Raw genomic sequence first — 25,068 nt, 5'->3', positions numbered from 1 at the left:
ACAAACAGCTGCGAGCCCGGGACCCTGCCAGCCGGGGAGACAGGTACATGTTGGTGACCTTCGATGATCCTCCGTACGGTATCAAGGTAAAACCCCGGCCCTCGTTCACGCTGGGCTTTTCTCGGTCTTTATTTGATTTGTGGGTTGGTGTGTTTGGGGAGAGAGGTTCCCCTCCTCTCTCTCTCTCTCTTTCCCCCCCCCCCCCCCCCCCCCCACCTCAGACACCCTAAGTAAACATGGCCGACATGTTCCTCCTGCTACACAGCTCAGGATGATTGGCGGTGGGGGGGTGGTGGTTAGAGATGGTTTTCCCATGGACACGCCACCTTATTTAGCATAAACACAAAAGGGGGCTGGGGGGGGGGGGGGTGCTTAGTGATGTGCACATGCTAACTTGAAGAGTTTCAGATGCTTAAATCGACTTTGTAGTGACGCCAAGGGTGGCGCAGAAATCCTTAGTGACTCGTTTTCACAAGGGTGTGTGACAGACCTTATTTCTTAAAGGGGAAGGACAGAAAGAGGTGAGCGCCCAGACTTGCTCCTTAAAGGGGAATGACAGAGAGGCGAGCGCCCAGACTTACTTCTTAAAGGGGAATGACAGAAAGAGGCAAGTGCCTAGACTTGCTGCTTAAAGGGGAAGGACAGAAAGAGGTGAGCGCCCAGACTTGCTGCTTAAAGGGGAAGGACAGAAAGAGGCGATTGCCCAGACTTGCTCCTTAAAGGGGAATGACAGAAAGAGGCGAGCGCCCAGACTTGCTTCTTAAAGGGGAACGACAGAAAGAGGCGAGTGCCCAGACTTTCTTCTTAAAGGAGAACAGAGAGAGGCGAGTGCCCAGACTTGCTCCTTAAAGGGGGAATGACAGAGGCGAGTGTCCAGACTTGCTTCTTAAAGGGGAAGGACAGAAAGAGGCGAGTGCCCAGATTTGCTGCTTAAAGGGGAATGACAGGAAGAGGCGAACGCTCAGACTTGCTGCTTAAAGGGGAATGACAGAAAGAGGCGAGTGCCTAGACTTCCTGATAAAAGGGGAACGACAGAAAGAGGCGAGCGCCCAGACTTGCTTCTTAAAGGGGAACGACAGAAAGAGGCGAGCGCCCAGACTTGTTAAAGGGGAACGACAGAAAGAGGCGAGCGCCCAGACTTGCTTCTTAAAGGGGGAACGACAGAACAAGGCGAGTGCCCAGACTTGCTTCTTAAAGGGGGAACAACAGAAAGAGGCGAGTGTCCAGACTTACTTCTTAAAGGGGAACGGCAGAAAGGGGCGAGCGCCCAGACTTGCTTCTTAAAGGGGAATGACAGAAAGAGGTGAGCACCCAGACTTGCTTCTTAAAGAGGGAGCGAAATAAAGAGGCGAGTGCCCAGACTTGCTTCTTAAAGGGGGAACGACAGAAAGAGGCGAGTGCCCAGACTTGCTTCTTAAAGGAGAACGACAGAAAGAGGCAACTGCCCAGACTTGCTTCTTAAAGGGGAACAACAGAAAGAGGCAACTGCCCAGACTTGCTTCTTAAAGGGGAACGACAGAAAGAGGCGAGCACCCAGACTTGCTTCTTAAAGAGGGAACGAAAGAAAGAGGCGAGTGCCCAGACTTGCTTCTTAAAGAGGGAACGACAGAAAGAGGCGAGTGCCCAGACTTACTTCTTAAGAGGGAACGAAAGAAAGAGGCGAGTGCCCAGACTTGCTCCTTAAAGGGGGAATGACAGAAAGAGGCGAGTGTCCAGACTTGCTTCTTAAAGGGGAACGACAGAAAGAGGCGAACGCCCAGACTTGCTGCTTAAAGGGAAATGACAGAAAGAGGTGAGTGCCTAGACTTGCTGCTTAAAGGGGAATGACAGAAAGAGGCGAGCGCCCAGACTTGCTTCTTAAAGGGGAACGACAGAAAGAGGCGAGCGCCCAGACTTGCTTCTTAAAGGGGGAACCACAGAACGAGGCGAGTGTCCAGACTTGCTTCTTAAAGGAGATCGACAGAAAGAGGCGAATCCCCAGACTTTCTTGAGGATGGGTAGCCTAAGTCATCCTTTTTGTTTAAAATGACTTCTCCCATCTAGAAAAGCAGTTAGTTTAAATATTTATGTTGCACATGGTATTGGATCTCGTTCTTGTTAAGCCACACTGATGGGGAAGATAGGTTTTAAAGGAAGAGAGAACTAGAGAGAAGAGATGAGGTTTAGGGAGAGAATTCCAGAGCTTAGAGTCTTGGCAGCTGAAGGTTTGATGGGCCAGTTGTTGTTTTTCCCTGCCTGTCAGTTTTCTGTAATTATAATTAAACCTGTTTTTGTGTAACTGGAAGTAAGCACGAACATCAGCAAAGGAAACACTTAAAAACACAGAACACAGTGTGTTGAACTACTGTGCTGTGGAAGTGGCAGATGCAGTTTAAATTAATATTTGCTCCAGAGTTTCTATCTCGACCATGTTATTTGGATACCGTTGACTATTTGAGGTGGTAATGGGGGCTGGGGAACAGCTATTTTACAATGTGAAGAGGGAAAACTGGACAGAGGCATAGCTGTGATGCACTTGCTTTTCTTGTCATGGTCAGTTAGTGGTAGAGGTTTTGGCATCAGACTTGAAGTACTAGATCATTAGGACGGAGAGGGGTTTGGTGAACCAAAAGGGTAGTTACTTGTATAGTTTTAAAAATAATTGAATCTAAGTACAGACCACGTTCGTTAATTTCACCTAAAAGTCATTTAGATGCAGTGCCAGTGTCTGGAGTGCTGTGTTCCCTATGCGTTTGGGGCAGGGGGACTGGAAGAAAAAGGAAAACAATCTAAATGTAGAGTCTATTACACTGCTTTGCATTTTATACTTTTATTGATACTGTGAATTTACTAATCTTTTACAAATTTCTGTACCTTTTGTGTATGATATCCTGCTACAATGTCCTGTGAAAACTGGCTTCCTGCAACTTAAGTGATGAAAGAAGTGGAAGCATCTGAACCAAGAAAGCATGACTGAAATGTTTTATTTTTCAGGCTGGCTGGAAGGAAAACCATGCAACGTTCATGAACGAATTGAAAAATCTTCAAGCTGTAGGACTATCAACTCTTGGCCAGTCTTTAAGGACATCCTTTGATTTATTAAATTTAAATAGATTAGTTACTGGAATAGACAACTATGGGCAGGTATGTTTAACACGAGTAAAAATATCTAATAATTCTACACAAAAAAAAAACTTGAATCTTCTACACACACAGGTGCAATAAAAACTCCCTTTTACAGTTCTCAATGCAGGAAACCACATGGATGGAGTTGGGTGAATCAAATCACATCATATTTGTGGAGCTCAGCAATTTGATTACCCTTCTTCCACATTCTCCCCCTCCCCCCTTAATTATAATGGATTAAATATGCTGCCTGGTATGGTACTTTGGTAGATCCCAAGGCCTGATTGCTGTTCTGTGGTTAATTACCTGATCCCAGCCAGTTTGGCAACATGACCGTACCCCTGGGTTAAGGAAAAGGAGAGTCATCCTGATAGTGATGCAGCGGTCCATGCTGAAAAGTTTATGCACGTGGGCAAGATTGATCTGGAAAGGTGAATACTCCATCTCCCTGAATAATAGCCACTTAGGCCACTAAATGGAGGCTGGCTCTTGTGGGATGATATCTCAGTATGTACCATCAGAAGAGGAGGGGAAGACTTATGGACCAAGCATTCAGTGGGGTATGAGTGAAATTTGTGACACGGAAGGAGGCCATTCACCCCCTTATGCCTGTGCTGGTCAAAAAAGCTGTTCAGCCTATTCCCACTTTTTATCTCTTGGTCCATGACTTTGTAAGTTATGATACTTCAAGTGCGTATTCACGCACTTTTTAAAAGCAATGAGGGTTTCTGCCTCCACCAGCCTTTCAGACGGATAGTTCCAGACAGCCCCCACCCTCCGAGTAGAAAATATGTTCTCCTCAACTGCCCTCTAATTTTTTGACCAATTACTTTGTGATGGTTTCAGCATATTCCTGCAATGCCCCGCAAGTCATCATGTGAACTATGGCGCCCTCCACTCCATGTTGGCAAGTTTTTCCAGTGAGGTCCATAGAGATCAGGAAAACCCTTAGTTTGATCCCTGATGTGTGCTGGGTTGGAGGTCATACAAAGTTAACCTCAGTGTCTCGGATTGAACGGGATTATCATCAGTGTTGTCACTGATGTTGCCTCAGCTGGATGTGAATCAAATGAGAGTGTGTTTGGGTGTGATGGTGAGCTGGCCTCCATTCTAGCAGTCGAATAACCTGGTGATACTTGCTGTTGAGACATGTTTTAACAGTGGCCCCTTGGGGATGTTACTGAAGGTAACTGGTGGCACAAGAGCTGTATCCAAGCACAAAGTCTTTGAAAGAAGGGAAAGAAAAACCTAATGCAGGTTGGGTGAAAAGAGAAAATTGTGCTTGAAATTGTTTGCAGTGAATTTCCTAGATCCGGCTTAAAATTGAAATTTGAGTTTAAACTTGAATTCACATTGTGTTATGGCCAATTTGAGTTTTAAAGAAAAATCGCTTCTTTAGATCAGACTAACGCTTGCATATACAGGATATTACTTCCAAAGTACCCTTCATGAATATCTTGTTATACCATATTCTTAAACTTTTTTTTGTGCAAGCATGTTATTCCCATTTCTTAACTTAACCAAAGCTAGGCTCTGGAAAAGGATGTGTGGTAACTACAGATCTCTGAAGTTTTCCTGTGGTCAGCCAGTGTACATATATAGAAATTGAGCACCTGCCAAATAGGTAGCAGCGCTGATTATTTTTGTTGTCCTTATTGGCTTACCCCCATGCCTCTGCTGATCTGCATCTGATGACAGTGATGGGCAACTGTAACTGAAAACACTTGTGTTTTGAGATTGGCATTGAAACCAGTGTCTTGCCATTAATGCATTGTGCTCTCATGTTGATTTAAGTGTGAGTTTTTCTTGTGCCTGATCATTACAGTTAATTTGGGTTCATAATGATCCACTGAAGATGCCATGTGCATATTTGTGTGTTCAATTTACAAATACCAATAACGCTTGATCACCAATTACTGTTTTCCATTGCAGCTTGAAAGATTCTGATTTTTTTTTTTCAGGTTACCCTGACCTAGTTATCGGGGAATCTGTTCGGGAAGATGTGATCTCACAAAGCATGTGGTTCTCTTTTGTTTAAAAAAAGCAACATGTTCCATCTTAGAAGTATAGATTCATAAGTCTCCAGTACAAGTGACATAACAATAGATTTATTTTGTAGCTTATTCTTTCCCTAATTCTAAATATTTGACCTTTTTTTAAACATTGCTTTGAAAACAAAGAATTGAAGGCAAAAGTTTTAAGTAGCTTATCCCTATTTCTGAATAGCTTACTTATTTACAGAACGTAAGTGTTGGTGAACAAAAGCAATTTGAACTGGGGTGAATTTGCATTCGCCAAGCCCCTGTGATGGAACACAGAGTTTTACAGCACTGAGCAAGGCTCATCAGGTTCCAAAGGTGATGGTAAAGACTTCCAGCTTGTTAATCCTCCATAAAGCAGCATTTGGAAAAAATGATATTCTCTTTCACTTACATTAAGAAAAAAATGCTTCCTGCCTTGGCACTCCTGAGTTGTGAACTGTTCCAACCTTCTACTATTCCAAGTTTTCGAGCTGCCCGCTTTCATAAATGGAAGAACAGCTTGGGAAAGATTATTTAATTGATAGCAAGCCTATTTCCTGTTTATTTTTACCTCCTTCCACTGTCCTGAAAAGCTTGACTAAGATGAGTTTTGCAAGCCTCCTGCTCCATAACATGCTGCTTTACCTGCATTGTAGTGTAGTGGTGATTTAGGATTTAAGAAATCCTTATGTAAGCGACTTCTCATCATGTTTAATCCTCTGGAAGTTGTGGAAGGCAGAGCTGAGCAATTTTTGTTCTAATCTTCTTGTTCAACTCAAAAAACAACCTGTGAAAGTTTTTAACTGCATAAGTGAATTGTAAGACACTGGCTTCCTTCCAAATATCCTGCAGTAAACTGAGCAATATTTGGACCTGAATAACTTTAAAATTTAGTGTGCCTCAAGGCCAGCTTGATGTTAATTTTTTGCTCCTTTTCCTGCTACGTTTTTCTTATGCCATGCTCGAGTGCCCTCCATTACCTTGTCCAAGCAGCCATTCTAAATGACAGATCATAGGCAGTGAGTTGGGCTGGATTATTCAACCACATGGCATCACAGCTGAGTTTGATCCTGTCCTTGCCCCAACATTGATACACACACTTTGAGCAACTGTCACCAGAGAGTGATCTGAGGTCAGTTGGAGTGCCTGTGCCTGTCTGTATGGTCCACCTATTTACAAAGTTAACCATAAAACTACTGCTCATGTGTGGGGAGGCTCAAAATGCACTTGCATAAGTCCCATGAACTGTCTGCATTGCGCCCTCTTTTTGAAGATGTACTTTTGAGGTTCTAATGGGAATTACATTCCAAGAGGTCAAATGGATTACTTCTCTAGTGATGGTGAGTAAAGGTAATTTGATCACACTTGTCAACAGTATACTATAACTCATTCAGCAATGGAAAAGCTTTCAGTTCACACCAAACTTGAACTATATTGGTGCCTTTACCGCTTATTTAAATTCATAATAGTGAAATAAACTTGAGCAGGGATTTAAATGTGGGCTCTTTCTCTCAAGGCATTGGGTTCATTCAGGAGCCGTGACTCAATCAGCGGCTGAATGGATTGTCATTGGGATTCTGGGCACGTTCAGTTTTAGAAATGTGTTCAACTGTCCGTGCTTTTGGCTCATTTACACCACTAAAGCCTTTGTAACTTTGTGATTTGGAAGTGAACCTTTAATATTTAGCAAATTAAAACTTCTACCCATTGCAATAATGTCTGTTCCACTTGGGCAGGAGAACAGGACCATGAGTAAAAGTTGTAATTGGTTTTGTGCTGTTTGCTATGTTGACAGGCTCAGTGAGGCAATTTATTTTTAAAATACAGCTCATTTGATGCTATACCAAATATATTCAGAGTAGCAAGGCAGATCAAGATCCAGACTTAGTCTTTGGTTTAGCAGATCTTGGCTGTGGCAGTAGTAGAGATCCATGCTCAATGCATTTATGCATGTCGGTTAAGTTGGACTTTGATTCCCCCACAATAGCCTGCTCCTTCCCACACATGAATAATCATCTTAGTGAGTTATTGCCTTTTGCTTATGGAACAAGGCAGGAAGACTTTGGGAGAGAGTGCAAAATATAGGAACCACCTCTCCCCCTCCTCTGTGCTGCTGTAGACATCATGGATACTGTTACATGATGAATTTCACAGGTTTGATTTCTGATTTATGCTGAACTGATCTTGGGTTGGTTGGACGTGACAGTTTCCCCAAGGGAGGGGAAAATTTCAGGAGGGGCTCCTGGTCCTGATTGCAATCCACCTGTGAGAAAATGCATCTGTGACTTTGGTCTCTGGGACTGCTGACGCTCTTTTTCAAAGCTCACAGTTGAAAAAGCACCACTCGGGGTGTGGGGAGGCTGGTACCTGTGGGCCTCTACTCCAGTGAAAAATAATGATTCCACAGTAGATGTGATGATGAAAATCTCTTTGTTCTCTTTCACCTCTTTCCCCCACCAGTTCAAAACAAAACAGTGTGACCGTAGGTAAAGATTCATCATTGTCCTTTAGTTATTATGCTTGGGAAAGTTCAGAGATATCAGAATATTATTGTCTAGGTGATTAGGAAGCAGAAAGTCTAGCATTCTGTACAAGCAACTTTGATCTTTTATTCCATTTTCCTCTTTCCCCTACTCTCCTTCCCCCTTGTGGAAGCTCTTGACCTTTGATGACACTGGATTAGAAAAATGTTAATCACTATTGGACATGAAACACTTGGTAAAGATAGTGAGACGTGCGTTATATCCAATTTGCACCATAATGAGTTCTCTCACTCTTAGCATAGTTACCCTATTGTGCTAAGGGATCCAATTTTAACTCACTCAAAACTCATTACCTAAAATTCTGCTCAAGCTATCGGTGACAAAAACATTCATTTAGTGCTGTAAATGTGTTAACAGGCTTCATAGTTTAAACAGTGCAGTTTAGTAATCACTGGTTGGAATCTTAAAGGCAGGAAACTCATTTCCCTTGGTTTTGCTGTGTATGAGAACTTTTATACTTTTAAATTTAAAGTGGGCGTAAAATTATAATTGGCATAAATTTCTGTCAAAGAAAAATATCTGGTTGACTCAACTGGACTGATGTCATGTGGTCTCAACACTTTCCTGCAGGTGGACAATGGCTATCAGGTGAGTTTTTTTTTTGGTGGAGGACGCAAATGTTTTGAGCAAACGAGTGATGCCTAGTTTGCCTTTGGAACCCTGAGTTCATACCTGGCTTCAGTGTGCCAACCCCATCATGTGAAAGGCATTCCACACTGCAAGGAAAAGTTCTCCATGACTGCATATGTCCAGTTTTCTCTGTGTGCTAAGTACTTAAATTGACCTTAGACATTTTTAAAATCGCGGCAGCTGTGAAATCTCTTCAAATCATTGAATGAATGCCCTATGTAAGTTTCAAAATTTCAAGTCTTTCACTCCAGTTCACAGAGCTGATGTCTACATTTTACATCATAAGCTTTTGTGAAAAACTCTCTCATTAAATATTACATCACAGAAGAGTATTCTAACCCTTCTGGTTGGCACAGGAAGGAAGCAATACTGACTTGCAATATATAGATTATTCCATAGTATTAATCTGAAATCCAATAATTCCTGTGGTTTGCCCACACACTAACAAAGCAAAGTTTCTGTCTTCTATATAGTTGCCACTGTTTCTGAGCTTTATTGCTATTGGTGTAAAATCAATTTTTAATTAGCCATGTCACTTTTTGTCACTTTCTTGGTTTTTAAAGTGATGTTTACTAATCATGTTTTCCTAGTATTCATCCTAGTATTAAATGTCTGTAATCACCAAATGCTCAATTTATTCAAAGAGTGCTTTGTCATCCATGACATTTTCCTTCAAGTTAAACCCTATGTAGGATTTTCTTTCAGCACCCAAGTTTGTTTTTTCAATCAAGCCCACCATAATGCAAGAAATAGGCCTAGTATTTGTACAAACCAGTAATAGAATTTTGGGATTGCCTTCAAGGAGCACAATGTGTCAGGAAAGGCTGCAGTGTCAAATTGACATAACTGGCTGAGACCTGAGGCTTTCAATTTTTATTTTACTTTATAAATGCAGAGATTGGATTTTTTTAATGCCATTTTTCAACTGGATCGTACCATCATTAGACAAAATATATTAGCTTCACACCCTTCCTGGCAAAAGCACAAAAATCAGCACCTTGCATTCAGGCTGCCTCTGTTCCCAGAATGCTCCTGCAGTAATTTAAGCTCCAAGACATGCTATGAATAAATGACTTCAACCAGAGACAAGCTGGGAGGTGGGTGGAGCAATAAGATTTGACACAATATAGTCAGTGTTTTATTGCAGTGCTGGAATTCTATAATCCGAATTGATGATACAGGTTGGGACTCTTAATGTAGTGCAATGTGTAATGTCTCTGGCTTCATGCCTGAAAATATTTTGTTCATCTAGAACTTCTGTAAGATGGTGCAGAGTCAAACAATGCTTTTCATACAATTTAAATCCCTCAATGTTGTGATTTCAATGGAAAATGAAAGATGAGGAACTACCTGGGTTAAATGTTTGTATCAGTCTGTCGTCACCAAATGCTCAATTTATCCGAAGAGTGCTTTGTCATCCATGACATTCTCCTTCAAGTTAAACCCTATGTAGGATTTTCTTTCAGCACCCAAGTTTGTTTTTTCAATCAAGCCCACCATTACACAGTACTGAACCTTTTCCACACAAATGTAAGTAAAACATATACAATATTACAGATCTCCTTTAAAATTCAGCTTTCTTGTATCACAAGACCAATAAAGTGCAGCAATATTTGAGTGTACATGTCCATACATATGGCAAAAATGTGGCCACATTTACTCCTGTCAAAAACTGAATTCCTAGCATTTTTGTGGTGTTGGATTGAACTTCTCAAATAGAGCAAGTTTAGCACTGTTGTAAAATTGTGAAGATTTGTGCCTTTCTATTTACTCTTTTTTAAAAAGGCAAATCAAAGTAACTAACTTCTCAAGCTTTGATTCTGGTAAGTTCAATCATTTCAAAGCAACTTTTTTCCTTTTCCAGTTGAGTTGAAGATTTGCAGTTGTTATTTGTTTGGGACAGATCAGGAAGAAACAAACTGAGTTCATCTTGAACTAATTTATTCTGTAAAACGCCTGATTATATTGGTGTTTGTATTTTTAAAAAAAAAACATTTTCACACAAATTAGTGTTTCTTTCCCTCTCTGGAGAGGCAGGCTTGATGGGCTAAACGGCCTCCTCGTCCCTGGCTTATGATTTTTGTCCATTATTGTGCTGACATAGGAACTACCTGGGTTAGGCACCATTGCATTCCCAATAGCCTATTAGTGCATTAGCCTGGATAGTAAATATTATCAGGCTATTTGAGTTTGAAAGAGAGGGTGAAAAATTACCACCACAGCTTGGCCCAAGACTGACTTTAATGATGTCCCCACCAACATTTATCCAGCAGTAATTGGAAGTAAGTTTTGGTCTCACTACTTTCTTGCCTCACACCCCCCACCCCAAGTTGCCAATCTAGAGTCTAAATGCTGATTGTGACATTGTTACCCTGATGGTGGGATTGGTGAACTCTGCACAAACCAGACATGGAATCAATCAGTGGCCGCCTCTGTAATATACCAACACCAGGTCATGTCTTTACTCACTAAACCATTGGAGGAGCTATTGATTCACTTGCAATTCAAAAGTCATTTTACTGCTTTGGAATGATGGTTCCGCTCAGTAAGTCATTCTTGATTTAATCTCTACCTGGAAGAGCCTGAGACGTGGATTCCAAATATCTTAATTTAAGCTGAAAGAAATTACTTTCATTTCACAGAGCTTCATTGCATTCTTGATGTCCTAACAAATTTCGTATCCAATGTAACGCTTGGAAGCGCAGTCACAGTTGTGTAGACAAGTGCAGACACCCAACCTGTAACTAGTCAGATCCCATAAATGAATAACTGAATGATTTTTGTGTGTGGATGGGGTGGTTGAGGGAAGGATATTGACCATGACACTGGTAGAACTTAGATAATTTAAAGCACAGAAATGTGCTTTTGGCCCATCCCTGTGGTGCTTAACCTCTACATGAGCCTCCTCTCACTTTATTTACTTCATCTAATTCTATAAAATGTTGCTATATTCTTTTCCCCCGCATGCACTGATCTAGCCTTCCCCTTAACTGCATCTATACTGTTTGCCTTAAATTATTCCTCTTGGTAGCAAGTTCCACCTTCCAACCACTCTGGGTAAAGTAGTTTAAGAGATTGGTTAGAGTGTGGATAATTGTCATGCTCCAATTCAAGTGCATATCAATGGTATCCTACAGGATCTATGCCAGCATGTCAATTATTCACTGTATTTATCAATACCAGGATACAGGAGAGCCACAGGTCAAAGTTGGCGATTGACACAAAGATTGAGGGCATCGCAAGTAGTGTAAATAGAAACATATAATTACAAAACAACATTGTTAGATTGATTGAGTGAGAGTATCTGACAGATGGATTTCAGTGCAGTTAGATGTGAAGTCATCCAGTTGGCACATTTACACAAAAAAGTGTAAATCTGAATTTTTTTTAAATGGTGAAAAATTAACAGTGGAGATCCAAAAAGATTTCAGGTTCATGTGCACAGATCATTATTTTTGTAGTTACTTTAATTTTAATAATCAAAAGGCTAATAGACCAATTGATGATCTTTATAACTAGAGGGCTAGAAAATCTTGCACAGCTTTTCAAAACCCTGCTGAGAGCACATTTGGATACCACACATTAAAAAAGAGATGACTTTGTAAGGAGTGCAGTGTAGATTCACTTGAGTGTTAACAGTGCTACAAGGGTTAGATTATGAGGAGAAATTGCATATATTTATTCCCTGGAATATAGAAGGATAAAGGATGATTTGGTTGAGGTTTCCTGAGAAGGTTTGATAGGATAAATGGACAGCAACTTTTCCACCGGTGTGAGGCCTAGGCCTTAAACTCAGCCAGGTCATTCAGGAGAGAAGTTAGGAAATACTTTTCCATGCAAATCTTGTAAGATATGTGGAACTCCGGCCCACAAAAAACAATAGATGGTAGCTAAATTATAATTTTAACACTCAGATTTTTGCTAGCGAATGAGACTAAGAACTATGGAGCCAAGGTGGGTGGATGGAGTTAGAATACACATGAACCATGATCTCATTGAGCAATGGCATAGGTTCGAGGGACTGAATGATCTACTCCTGTTCCTGTGTTCTTACCACCACACCAAGGTAGGATTGACAACAAATGCTGGCTCACCAGTGATGCCCATGTCCTGAGAATTATTTTAAATAAAAGATGACTCTTGCATCCACCAATTGTCCCGAAGTATTTCAAAGCCAATGAAGTACTTGTTTGATGTGTAGTCACTGTTGTAATAGAACATGTGAAAGCCAATTTAAATACATCAAGGTCCTGCAAACAGCAATGAGATTATGACCTGATAACCTGTTTCAGTAATGTTGGCTGAGGGCTAATTATTAGTCAGGATACCAGGGAGAATACCTATTGATCCATGTAAGAGTGCTAGAGGATCTTTTACATCCACTTGAGAGGGCTGACATGGCCTCTTTAATGTCTCGTTGGAAAGGCAACACTGCCCACATGGCAGCATTCCCTCAATCATGTCAGCCTAGATACTGTGCAAAGCCTCTAGTGAGGCTTGAACTCGGGACCATCTGACTCAGGCAATAATGTGACCACGGGGTTCATTTGGTTAAGATTATGCACCATAGGAGTTTTACACAAGTGCATTAAGCAAAATGCTACAAATAGTGACCAGTGAATTTCAGCTCCTGTAGAAGAGATTCAAGACCTGATTTAGAAAGTAAATAAGGATTACAGTACTGATATCTAAAATCGAATAAGCTTTTAAAGTCTACAACTCAGAATAGCAACACTGAAAAGAGAATTGATGTTTTGATTTTGCTATTCCTGAGTTCCTTCATTGCCTGTCCTTCCCCCTTATCTTCCATTGTATAGTGTTCCCTTTGCTGAATGGTGAGATGACCTGTTCAGTCATCTCTGCTGATAAATTCTAACTGGCTGCTGGGAAGCAAGCAGGCTGATGTTTGTTTCTCGTCCTGTGGGGAAGCAAAATGCCTCTCCAAGAGCCCAGCTAAGGTTAGCAGTTCACTGTGTGGAAAGTCATGCACAGACATGCTTCCTTATAGTGCAGTGCATTGGGACATCAATGTGTTGTACCCTGGCCCACTAGTGTGAAATTGAGTGATTCAGGCTCTCCCATAATATGGGTTGCCTCCCTGCTTGCTGTGTTTAATTTTATAATATCAAATTGACCTTACTCCACAAAAACCTGAGGGCACTAAAGAACACTCAATGCAAAACCTTGCTCTCTGGAGCACAGGGTCTGGTAGTTGACTGAAAAGCTGGAGTGATGAATGTGAAAAATTGCATTCAGTCTTTGTTCACCTGGTTAAATGTAAGAATTTGATTAATTTCAGGTGGAAAGAATCTTGTGCAGCCAGCAAGATATCACTTAGGTTTTTCTGGGGGAAAGAAACTAATTGTAATAAGTTTTAAACAAAACTGCAGAAAATAATGGTTGCAGGTTAGGAACTGTGACTGTTGAAAGCTGCTGATTGAGAAGGAAGTTTTCAAGCTTCACTACCAACATTTGTTCTCCCAGTCCTGATTGATTGTTTTTGTGTTCTTAAAAGAAATGTGACTTTTGAACATGGCACACTGCTTTTGTTTTTTTTATTCTTTCATGGGACATGGGTGCCACTGGCTAGACCAGCATTTATCGCCCATCCTCGTTGCCCTTGAGAAGGTGGTGACGAGCTGCCTTCTTGAACCGCTGCGGGCCATGTGGTGTAGGTACACCCACAAGTGCTGTTAGAGAGGGTGTTCCAGGATTTTGACCCAGCAACAGTGAAGGAATGATGATATATTTTCAGCATGGTTTGTGGCTTGGATGGGAGTTTGCAGGTGATGGTGTTCCCATGCATCCTCGTCCTTCTAGGTGGTAGAGGTCGTGAGTTTGGAAGAAGCTGTCGAAGGGGAGCAACTGCAGTGCATCTTGTAGATGGTACGCACTGATACCACTGTGCGTCACTGGTGGAGGGAGAGGATGGTGGATGGGGTGCCAATCTAGCAGGCTGCTTTGTTCTGGATGGTGTCAAGCTTCTTGTGCTATTGGAGCTGCACTTGTCCAGGCAAGTGGAGAGTATTCCAACGTACTTCTGACTTGTGCCTTGTAGATGGTGGGCAGGCTTTGGGGATACAGGAGGTCAGTTACACTCTGCAGAATTCCCAGACTCAGACCTGTTCGTATAGCCACTGTATTTACATGGCAGACCCAGTTCTGTTTTTGGCCAACAGTAACCCCAGGATATTGACAGTGGGGATTCAATGATGGTAATGCCATTGAATGTCAAAGGGAGATGGGCATTGCCTGGCACTTTGGCATGAATGTTACTTGTCACTTATCAGCCCAAGCTTGAATGGTGTCCAGGTCTTGCTGCATATGAGCATGGACTGCTTCAGTATCTGAGGAGTTACAAATGTTGCTGAACATTGTACAATAATCAGTGAATAAATCCAGCTTCTGACCTTATGATGGAGGGAAGGCCATTGATGAAGCAGCTAAAGATGGTTGGGCCTAGGACACTACCCTAGGAACTCCTGCCGTGATGTTCTGGGGCTGAGATGATTGACCTCCAACAACCACAACCACCTTTCTTTGTGCTCCACAAAGGTATGACTTCAGCCAGTGGAGAGTTTTCCCCCGATTTCCTTTGGCTCCAGTTTTGCCAGGGCTCCTTGATGCTGCACTCGGGCAAATGCTGCCTTAGTGTCAAGGGCAGTCACTCTCAGCTCACCTAACCTATTGAGTTGAGCTCCTTTATCCAAGTTCGGACTAAGACTGTAATGAGGTCAGGAGCTGAGGGGCCCTTGTGGAACCCAAACTGAATGTGAGCAGGTTATTGCTGAGTAAATGCCACTTGATAGCACTGTCAGTGACACTTTCTTTCACTTTGCTACTGATTGAGTGTAGACTGATGGAGTAGTAACTGGCCGTGTTGGATTTGTCCTTTTTGTGGACAGGACATAGCTGGGCACTTTCCCACATTGCTGGGTAGATGCCAGTGTTGTAGCCTTAATGGAACAGCTTGGCGAAGGGCAAAGTTAGTTCTGGAGCACAAGTCTTTGGAGTGTTGTCAGGGCCCATAGCCTTTGCAGTGTCTTCATCCGTATCTTGATATCACATGGAGTGAATCAAATTGGCTGAAGACTGGCATCTGTGATGCTGGGACTAAGGAGGAGGCTGAGATGGATCATCCACTTGGCACTTCTGGCTGAGAATTGGTGCAAATGCTTCAGCCTTTTTTTTTTTGCACTGATGAGCTGGGTTCCCCCATGATTGAGGATAGGGATATTTGTGAAGTCTCCGCCTCCGATTCGTCGTTTCATTTCCATCACTGTTCATGACTGAATGTGGCAGGTTTGCAGAGCTTAGATCTGATCCTTTGGTTGTGGGATCGCTTGGCTCTGTTGCATGCTTCTTTTGCTGTTTGGCACATAAGTAGCCCTATGTTGTAGCTTCACCAGGTTGACACTGCATTTTCCAGTATGCTTAATGCTGCTCCTGGCATGCCCTCCTGCACTCTTCATTGAACCAGGGTTGATTCCCTGGCTTGATGGTAATGGTAGAGTGGGGGATATGCCAGGCCATGAAGTTAGAGATTGTGGTTATACACAGCTATGGCCCACAGGCACCTCATGGATACCCAGTCTTGAGTTTCTAGATCTGTTCAAAATCTATACCTCTTAGCACAGTGATAGTGCCACACACACGATGGAGGGTATCCTCAATATGAAGACAGGACTTTGTCTCCACAAGGGCTGTGCAGTGGTCACTCTTACTAATTCTGTCATGGACAGATGCATCTGTGGCAGGTGGATTGGTGAGGACAAGGTCAAGAAGGTTTTGCCCTCTTGGTTCGTTCTTCACCTGCTGCAGACCCAGTCAAATAGCTATATCCTTTAGGACTTGGCCAGCTTGGTTAGTAGTGGTGCAACCGAGCTACTCTTGGTGATGGACATTGAAGTTCCCCACCCGGAGTGCCCTTGCCACTCTCAGTGCTTCCTCCACGTGGTGTTCAACATGGAGGAACACTGATTAACCAGGTGGGGTGGGGGGAAAACAGTAGGTAGAAATCAGCAGGAGGTTTCCTTGCCTATGTTTGACTTGAGACCATGAGAGTTACTGGGGTCTGTTGAGAACTTCCAGGGCAACTCCTTCCCACCTGTATACCACTGTGTTGCCACCTCTGCTAGGTCTGTCATGTCAGTGGGACTGGACATACCCAGGAATGGTGATGGTGCCTGAGACATTGTCTGTAAGGTATGATTTGGTGAGCATGACTGTGTTAGGCTTTTGCTTGTCTTGTCTGAGACAGCTCTCCAATTTTGGCACAAGCCCCAGATGTTAGTAAGGAGGACTTTGCAGGGTTGACATGACTAGGCTTGCCCTTTCTGTTTCTGATGTCTAGGTCAATGCCAGGTGATCTGTCTGGTTTCATTCCTTTTCATAGCCTTTGTAGCGGTTTTGATACAACTAAGTGGCTTGCTGGACCATTTTAAGAGCCAACCACATTGCTGTGGGTCTGGAGTCACGTAGACCAGGCCAGTTAAGGATCCCAGATTTCCTTCCCTAACAGACATTAGTGAACCAGATGTATTTTTTTGACAATCAACAATAGTTTTATGGTCACGATTACGAGGTTAGCTCATAATTCCAGATTTATTAACTGAATTTAAATTAAATGTGGGATTCAAACCCGTGCCCCCAGGGCATTTGCCTAGGCCTCTGGTTTGCTAACCTGGTGACATTACCACTATGCCACTGCCTCCCTCAAAACATTGTGGTGCCATATGATGCAGGTTATCAAAATGGTTGTGCTGGCTAGGTAAGCGAATAATGAAGATAACTGATCACAACTCCAGTATCATTCAGCATGGAAGCTGAATGATGAAATATATGTATGATGAAACTATGATAAAATATTTAATCAGTGTACTGAGAAGTCCAATAGGCTGAGAGTGGCCTGTCAGATAACTTCCTGCTGTTCTGGATGTTTGACTCAGCCTCAATTTCCTTGGTTTGGATTGAGTTGAAACAGCAAGTTGCTTTAACCCTAGGTAAGGTGCAGAAGGGAAGCTCTGGTTTTCCAGCTTGAGTTTTGTTTTCTGTTGGATGCTGGGGGTGGTTATCAAGTCTGTAGTCAAACTGTTCCATCCTTAGCTGCTTGTAGCTGATGAACAGCTTGGAAATGCAGAAATCACATTTTACCATTGCAGCAGCTTCCAAATAGAGGCCCCATGGCAGTGGCTATTTGAATGAAACCTCATTAGTGAGTTTTAAGCAAGGAAGAACATAGTGGGATCCATCTTTTCCCCCAGTGTAGAAAATGCTCTTTATAAAAATAGCATCGATTTGTTTGTTTTGGGAAGAGATTAGAGAGACTTAAATGTATTAAAAGACAAGATGAGAGAAATTAGGAAAATGAAACAATTTCTCTTGCAGGTACTTAGTGCACCAATGATTTCTGGTATAGCACAGAGTGTCAAGTAAATCTTGTTTTACCCTGCACCAGTGTTATCCCTTGGCCTCTATCTTGGAATATTTTATTTTACCTGTTAATTCCATTTCCTTCCTGTATCCTTCCTTCGGCCTGTCTGCGTAACACTGTCAATTGATGCCAAATCTGGGGCAGTTTCCTGCTAAGGGCCCATGGATATTGGAAGTGAATTGAAACTGCCTAAATTCTGATTAATTTTATGCAAGCCACTTACAGCCTATGGACAAGAAAATTTCATCCCAAGTTTGAGGTACAAGGCCAGTATGTAACCACCCCACTTCATTTTTCATTTTAGTCTGTTGTCTAATAAAATTAGTAACTTTTGGTCCTCTCTTTTCTGAAGCATGCATGGGGTGACTAGCTAAGGACTCAGATAGACAGCTTGCTTTGAAGTTTCTGTTGCCATTGTTGATCGCTATAATGTGGAGGAGGGGCCTGATTTTGGTGCGTGACTGCATTTTTTTCCTCCCACTGAGACTTTATACCCCTTCATCTCAGTGAAAGATTTGTGATTTCCATTTTTAAAGTTGACGTTAATATGCTGCATTCAAATTGAACTTAATAAGCTAACAGACTGGTGAATGCAGTGAAACCTCCATTACCTACTGTCATGATGTAAAGCAGGTATAATAAATTTGCTGAGAAATGAGTCTCCCAAATTTTGGCCTTGCATCAATACTCTGGTTGAAGAAATGAAGGCACCTGCAATGCAATTTTAAAAAAAGAAATTTGTTGTTTTATTCACCAAGAAAATGTGATGGGCTTAAACTAGTGAGAGAAACTGTGCGTTCAGGCAGTCTTGTGCAAGACTGTGTCCAGCATAAAATCTGGCATGCAACAAAAGGATCTTCCACTGCAGGCTTTTTTGAAAAACGTTTCCTTTGTAATGTTAAAGGGTAAACTTATATTACTTTGAAGTAAAATTGTTTTGGCAAGTTATGAAAGAAACTGATGGTATCATATGCTCTGCTTCTTCGTACTATTTTAAAAGCTTGCATACTCCAGGGAGACCTTTATACAATAGTATGTTTTGCAGGGTTCTGTGTTTACAAGAATTGAAGGCATCTCAAGTGTATTCCTGATAATGCTATATTTGGCCTACTCTGAACTATCCTGAATTAATATTTATGCTTGTACTGAATACCCTTTCATTAGTAATCAACAGTTCCACCTTGTGGTAACAGTCATTTTAAAGTGACAACTTTGTGATCATTGGCATATAATTTGTCTCCCATCAGTCTTCAGAACTGAGGCAAATCTGAAAATCTTAATTGGTGTTTATCTTGCACTTGAAGATATGTTCAATGGTCATTGAGCTTTATTTCTCTAGATATGAGCAGAATGTCCCTGTCAAACCTGGTTATGATGAGATAAAATTCAATATTGCTACAGTGATGAGCACTCTTAACACCATTATACATTTTCAGTTAATTCTGAAATGTGCCAGTATAGTCCCCACAGTTCAAAAATAAAAGCAAAATACTGCGGATGCTGGAAATTTGAAATTAAACCAAAATGCTGGAAGAACTCAGCAGGTCTGGCAGCATCTGTGGAGAGAAACAAAGTTAAGATTTCGAGTCCGTATGACTCTTCTTCAGAACTCTGATGCTGTGTTATTTCCACAATCATTTCTGCTTTCTTCACCCCTGCTTTTAACTCTTAACTCTAACTTTTCTGCTAATGCAATTAACTGAGCCTTGGCTAATTGTTGCAAATCACTCCGGGATAAGTCTTCTCTTTCCAGAAACGTAGCAGTTGACAAAGCCGTTCTGCTTTTCAATCCGTATAGTAAAGTTCACTGTGGACATCTTATAAACCCTAACCTCAGCAAGTACTTGTATTTGTCTGTGGTTTCGAGATCCCGGACAAGCCCCCAATTTATGTTATCCTTGGTCAGACTCCAGGTTGTGGGGGGAGATCTGGCTAGGGACCAATAATGTTTTGCTTAAAGTAGATTAAGTTAAAGATGCTCACTAAGTGAATAAGGCCACAAAATTCCATGGGTTTTGAACAAACAAAAATAAACTTTACTATGCAAGTTCAGAAAGATGAAACAGTTTACAATATCTACCTTATACTCTAATATTCAGGGTAAGCATGTGGGTCTTTGAATTAATAGGCGAACTGTGGCCGGATAGACCACACTACAGAATAGATGACAGATGCAACCAAACCTGATTCTGTGGATTTCTCAACCGCACACCCAGAGTTTGTCACAGTGTGAGCCAACCAATCTCACTGAAAATTTGCCTTTCTCACAATAGTTTCCAGTCTCCATGTTGGAATTCTCTCCAAAGGTTGCTCCTACTCAGATGGCTTTAACAATGACCCACCTTGCAGGTTTTCAATCTTGCCTTTCAAGATTCCTTCCCCTAGATCCTTGAGTACATTCAAGTTTCGCCTTCCAAGCACAATTTTGGATCTTTGGCCGTGCCAAGCAGAACAGTACTGCTCCAAAGGGTTACCTTAGTCCCCACGGCCCGCAGCATGGACTCACCAACTTTCAGCTGCTTTCTCTGATCTCCAGGCTTCTCTCATGCCCACTTCACTTAAAGTCTGCGCTGTGCAGCTCTTTCTGGAAATCGGAGCCTAATGCTCTGCTCCTTTCTTTAACTTGCTTAAGGAGACCTATTCCTGCCCCTTGGCATTGTCTCTTACCTGGGACTTCTTTTTGGGAGCCCTCCCTGTCCTCCTCCTGTGTCCTGTTCCCTGGGACTCCTAGATAATGATACTCTGTTCCAGGTCATCTAATCTGCATTTTCATGCCACTCTTTTTTTTTCTTCTGTATAGACGTTATGACTGCTACCTGGGTAAGGTTCCCTCAATTTGTTATGATCCTGGACGAGGTACCCCAAATTATTTTGATCCCAGGTGAGGAGAGATGAACTGGCTCCCCTTCTTAATTTAACCCCCTGGATTGGTCACAACAAGGTTAATTTAAAAAGGATCCCTTCCCTTGTGGATACCCTTTCCTGGCCCAAATGTATTTGTTTCAAAGGGAGCCAGTTTAACCAGGCTTTCTTGAGTTAAAGAGAGAGTGAGGTTATTAGTTACTAAAACACAAGAGAACAATAATAACACAATGCATATACACACAGATTAGAAATGAGAAGTGAGTGCAGAAACAAAAGTTAAAAAGATATATGAATCAGTCTTTGGCTGGTCAGTGTGGAGTAGATGATGAAACGTTGTGGCCGTTAAGTTGGATGATTATGGTAGAGCAGACATTGGGCAGTTGAGCAGCTGGTTTGCAGATTCTTGGTTCTGCAGGTTAGCTGAAAGGAGTTGTCCTGTTCCCATTTTGACTGTGGCTTTGCTGACTTGTGACTTGCTTCCAGCAATAGAGAGAGAGACTTTTTTTATCTCCAAGCACAAGAATTCCTTGTTGATGTTCTTCAGCTGTGACCTTCACAGCATACCCTCGCACACCAAGCCTGGAACACCAAAACCAGCACATAGAACTGGGACTGCATTTGGCTTTTTTCTTGGAAGGGAAAAAAAAACAAACATGTCTTTTATCCAGATTTGCTTTCTTTTCAACTCTCATGTCCACAGTCTGGGATATAACTCACAGGTGCTGGTTTCTGCTGAGATGGTAATCAACCTTCGTTATCTCTGCAAACACAGGAGCTTACAGTTCAGTTTTTGCATTACATCTTCTCCTTTGAAGTGTCTCTGTCTGAAATACGCCTTTAGGTGCGACATTCTGTTCTCTGGTTCAGTTGGTCAAGTGTAATCCACATAGGAATTCTCCAGCAAGCAGTTGCTTTACAGTCTTAGCCAGCTTTTGCTTGTATGTCTTTTTATTAAAAAAAAAATTCATCTGTCTTAAAAGCTCAGTATGTCCGTAAATAATTTGGGGCTATGATCTGTGGTCATGACAGTGTGTAGGGCCGGTCCTCGGTCTAAAGAGCATTAAATAACTGAACTGCACACGTGCAGCCAGTTTCTGGTTGGCGCATGCTTGGGCGACCCGAGTTTCCTGAACTCAGAACTTCAAACTTGGCTAAGTATTGGAATTCATCACGTGAATTAATTGCCCCACTGAAGTCAGCTGCTCTTTATTCATTCCTTATTTGCTCTTGTATTGAACATTCAGACTTGTACAGCAGTTATTGATTTTATATAGTTTCTACCAATGCTGCTCTGAAACTTGGCCTCAAGGTGACATTATAATGGGTTGCTCTGTTTCTTCCTGAAAGGCTGGCCTCCTGATGTGAGCACCTCACCTGGCATTGAAGGGGTTTGCTTAATAGAGGCCCGTAGCCTGCCATCCTGTTTGTGTTTTACCATTATGTTTATGTGCTCTTGAGTAAGTGCTTAGTGCCATGGTACCTTCATGATCCTATTGATTGTACGCTGCTTTTGCCTTATCTGTTGCAAAATGGAAATTTGCCAGTGTTTCAGTTACACACCAATGCTTTAAATCGTGGATAAGTGCATCATTTGACACTATCCATGATATTAAAGAAGGTCCTATGTTTGGATTCTAGTCTATATTGATTCAGCTGATCACATCTATCATAGCAGTAAGTTAACCTTAGTGTACCCAAGCTGAAGAGAGAAAAAATGGCTGAAATTCTAGGACATAACTATCTACTGTCCCTTGTTCTAGAGTGAAGTATAGGTGAGAACAGATTTTGGTTTGGTTGTGATAGCTGAATAGATGTACAGTGTACTGGCATTGTTGCCCAGGCTTATTCATAAGAATGATCTCTTGGGAAAGATTATTAGATTGCTGCTAGATTGCCTATTCATTAGAATCCTCAGGAGAGGGGCAACTAAAAAAAATGCAGCAAAGTTCTAGCATAAATAATTGCATAGACCTGTGGCTTATGATGTGATCCAAACCTCTTACACACCCTAATAAATTACAACTTAATATTGTAAGCATTCCATAAAAGATCAATCTTGTCAGATGATTTTTTTTTAATATTCCTTAATTTTATTAAAATATGGAATTTTGCAATCATTATTTACCAAGTTAAAAGTCAGATGTGATTTGGTTTAAATAAGGGCTTTGGTAAGTGAGTTGGCTTTCTCTTTTGTCTACTCTTGCTGCACAATTATGGAATTCAGTTGCCCCAGTATTTCCACCCTCTCGCCGATATGGTGAACTATGCCAATTGTCTCTTTCATGTGTGAACCCAAACAATGTTAATTAGGATCTGATTTAAATGTAAGTATTACAGTTGAATGTATTCCTGTTCTCGTTTGAAGTCCACACATGCATTTTCCAGCAGGGGTCACTGGATAGCAGTCGGAGGGGGTTGTTTTTCAGTACTCCGTTGCACGAGTTCTTGGACTCATTGTAGCACATTTATCTGCCATCTAAAATCAGAGATTTTGCTCAACACAGTCAAGCCTTCAAGTCTGAATGGCTTAGCACTACACTGAATGGAGCTGTTAGCCACGAAGAAAAATAAGAAAGACTTGTACCTATAAAGCGCCTTTCGCCACCACAGGACATCCCAAAGTGTTTTACATCCAATCAAGAACTTTTGAAGTGTAGTCACTGTTGTAATGTAGAAAACACAGTGGCCAATTTGCGTACAGCATAATGATCAGATAATCTATGGAACTGATTGATTTGAGGGATACATACTGGCCAGGACATCCGGGTTGACTCCACTGCTCTTCAAAATGGTGCTGTGGGGATCTTTTATGGACACTTGAGAGGGTTTAGATGGGGCCTTGGTTTAATGTTTCATCCAAAAGGCAACACCTCTAACAGCGAAGCATTCCCTAAGTACTGCACTGAAGTGTCAGTCTTTGATTTGTGTGCTCAAATTCTGGAATGGGATTTGAACCCAGAACCTTCTGACTCAGTGATGATGCCAACTGAATCACAGCTGACAAATTATTGTTCCTTTGTAGATTTTGTTCTTTTTTTTGCGTAATTGTGTGCATTCTGTATAATGTAATCGTTTAATTCAGGTTTATCCTGAAAGACAGACACATAGCTGTAATTGTGTATAAAAGATAAATGAATAAACGGACAAAATTCCAAGTTGGAAGAAATGGGATCCTATTTCCCAAGTCCTGGATCTAGCCTTTTTCACAGGGACTGTTCTACAAAAGATGCATGAAGATAATATGGACAAGAATTCCTAGTGACTTCTTGAGCACAGTAGTGAATGCAAAGCATCTATAACTTCGTGGTTCTAAAGTGAAATCATTTATTAAGTGTTCTCAGTAGTGTGACTTAAACTTTAGCTGTAGCTTTCATCCTGGTTATACAACCTTGACCAGTCTACTTAACTGGTTAATGGTACTATCCATTCAGTTTGTTTTAGTCAACTCTACTTGAGTTGTTGCAATATGAAGATTTTGACACTTTTTCAATTGAATGATTTTATTAGTGAGCATGGGGAGTTTTCATTCCTCATTCTGTATCTTGCGCTATTGGAGCCAAGTTTGATTAATTCTTGGGAACCTATGCGTTGAGCAGGCATGTGAAAATAAGATCTAACAGGCAAATTGTGTTTTGTAGCCCCTTAGTCCCTCATTGACATAGTTAATAAGGTTTTGGGCATTGTGCTAGTTTCTTTCCCCCTGCTTAAGGTTCTTTGCTCCTTGCATTAGACCTCTTATTGCCAAAATAGCAAACTGTGTCCAGCCAGCTTACAGGAGTAGGTTGAATAAATCTGACAGCATCAAACATGCTGTTAATATCTCTATCCTGTTTGGACTTTGTTTCTTTTTCAGGTTTTGGATGCTGGGCTGTTACCAGATGACAAGCTTCCATAAAATATCACCTAGGCTGTTCTTGCCAGGACATTCATATAAATGAATTCACAAATAGATGTGCTTAGCTTTTCTGTGGTAACAGCAACAACCAATTCTAAACTGTCCTGACCAGTGCAAACTTTTCAGTAGAAATAGGGGCAACAACCCCTGCAAATATTGCATTTCTAGGGACTCCCGATCTTAACTTTGCTAGACGCAATGCAATCACTGCATTTAAAAGATAATCTTTAATTACTCATGTTGTCATATATTAATGAGTTTGCACATCAAATACAAATGACTTTTCTGAATGCTGAGATTCTCTTATACCAATAGAGGCCAAGTAAAGCAGCCAAAATAAATGGACGTGAGTATACAAGGGATTAATATATTACTCTGAGTTTTAAAGACTGAACAGATTGTTCCAGTGTATTCATATGGTATACCTATCACCATTAACTCATCCAGTACATTCCTGCATTGAATTAAAATTGATTAACTTCACTTTGACCAGAATCTGCTGGTATTTTTAGCTACTATGCAAAACATAATTGTTCATGAAAATGACTGGTCCTGATAATTGTATAAAAGGCTCAT

General features: G+C 41.5%; 1 protein-coding gene across 13 annotated transcripts in view; it reads left to right on the top strand.

The window, feature by feature from the left end:
• LOC121290549 (integrator complex subunit 6-like) overlaps positions 1 to 25,068 on the top strand; it is a 111,387-nt gene that overhangs the window by 280 nt on the left and 86,039 nt on the right. For all 13 annotated transcript variants that reach the window (XR_005945828.1, XR_005945831.1, XR_005945829.1 and 10 more), the window contains exons 2-3: positions 9 to 86; positions 2,974 to 3,123. Coding sequence is in view for 4 of the 13 variants with exons in the window: in XM_041211068.1 (XP_041067002.1) it covers positions 9 to 86; positions 2,974 to 3,123 (228 nt within the window). In the remaining 9 variants the exon portion in view is untranslated. The remainder of the gene's footprint in view (positions 1 to 8; positions 87 to 2,973; positions 3,124 to 25,068) is intronic.

The sequence above is a fragment of the Carcharodon carcharias genome, chromosome 18 (assembly GCF_017639515.1).
Source record: "Carcharodon carcharias isolate sCarCar2 chromosome 18, sCarCar2.pri, whole genome shotgun sequence".
NCBI lineage: Eukaryota > Metazoa > Chordata > Chondrichthyes > Lamniformes > Lamnidae > Carcharodon > Carcharodon carcharias.
Note: the sequence above shows the minus strand (reverse complement) of the source record. Positions and strands in the feature narration are given on the sequence as shown.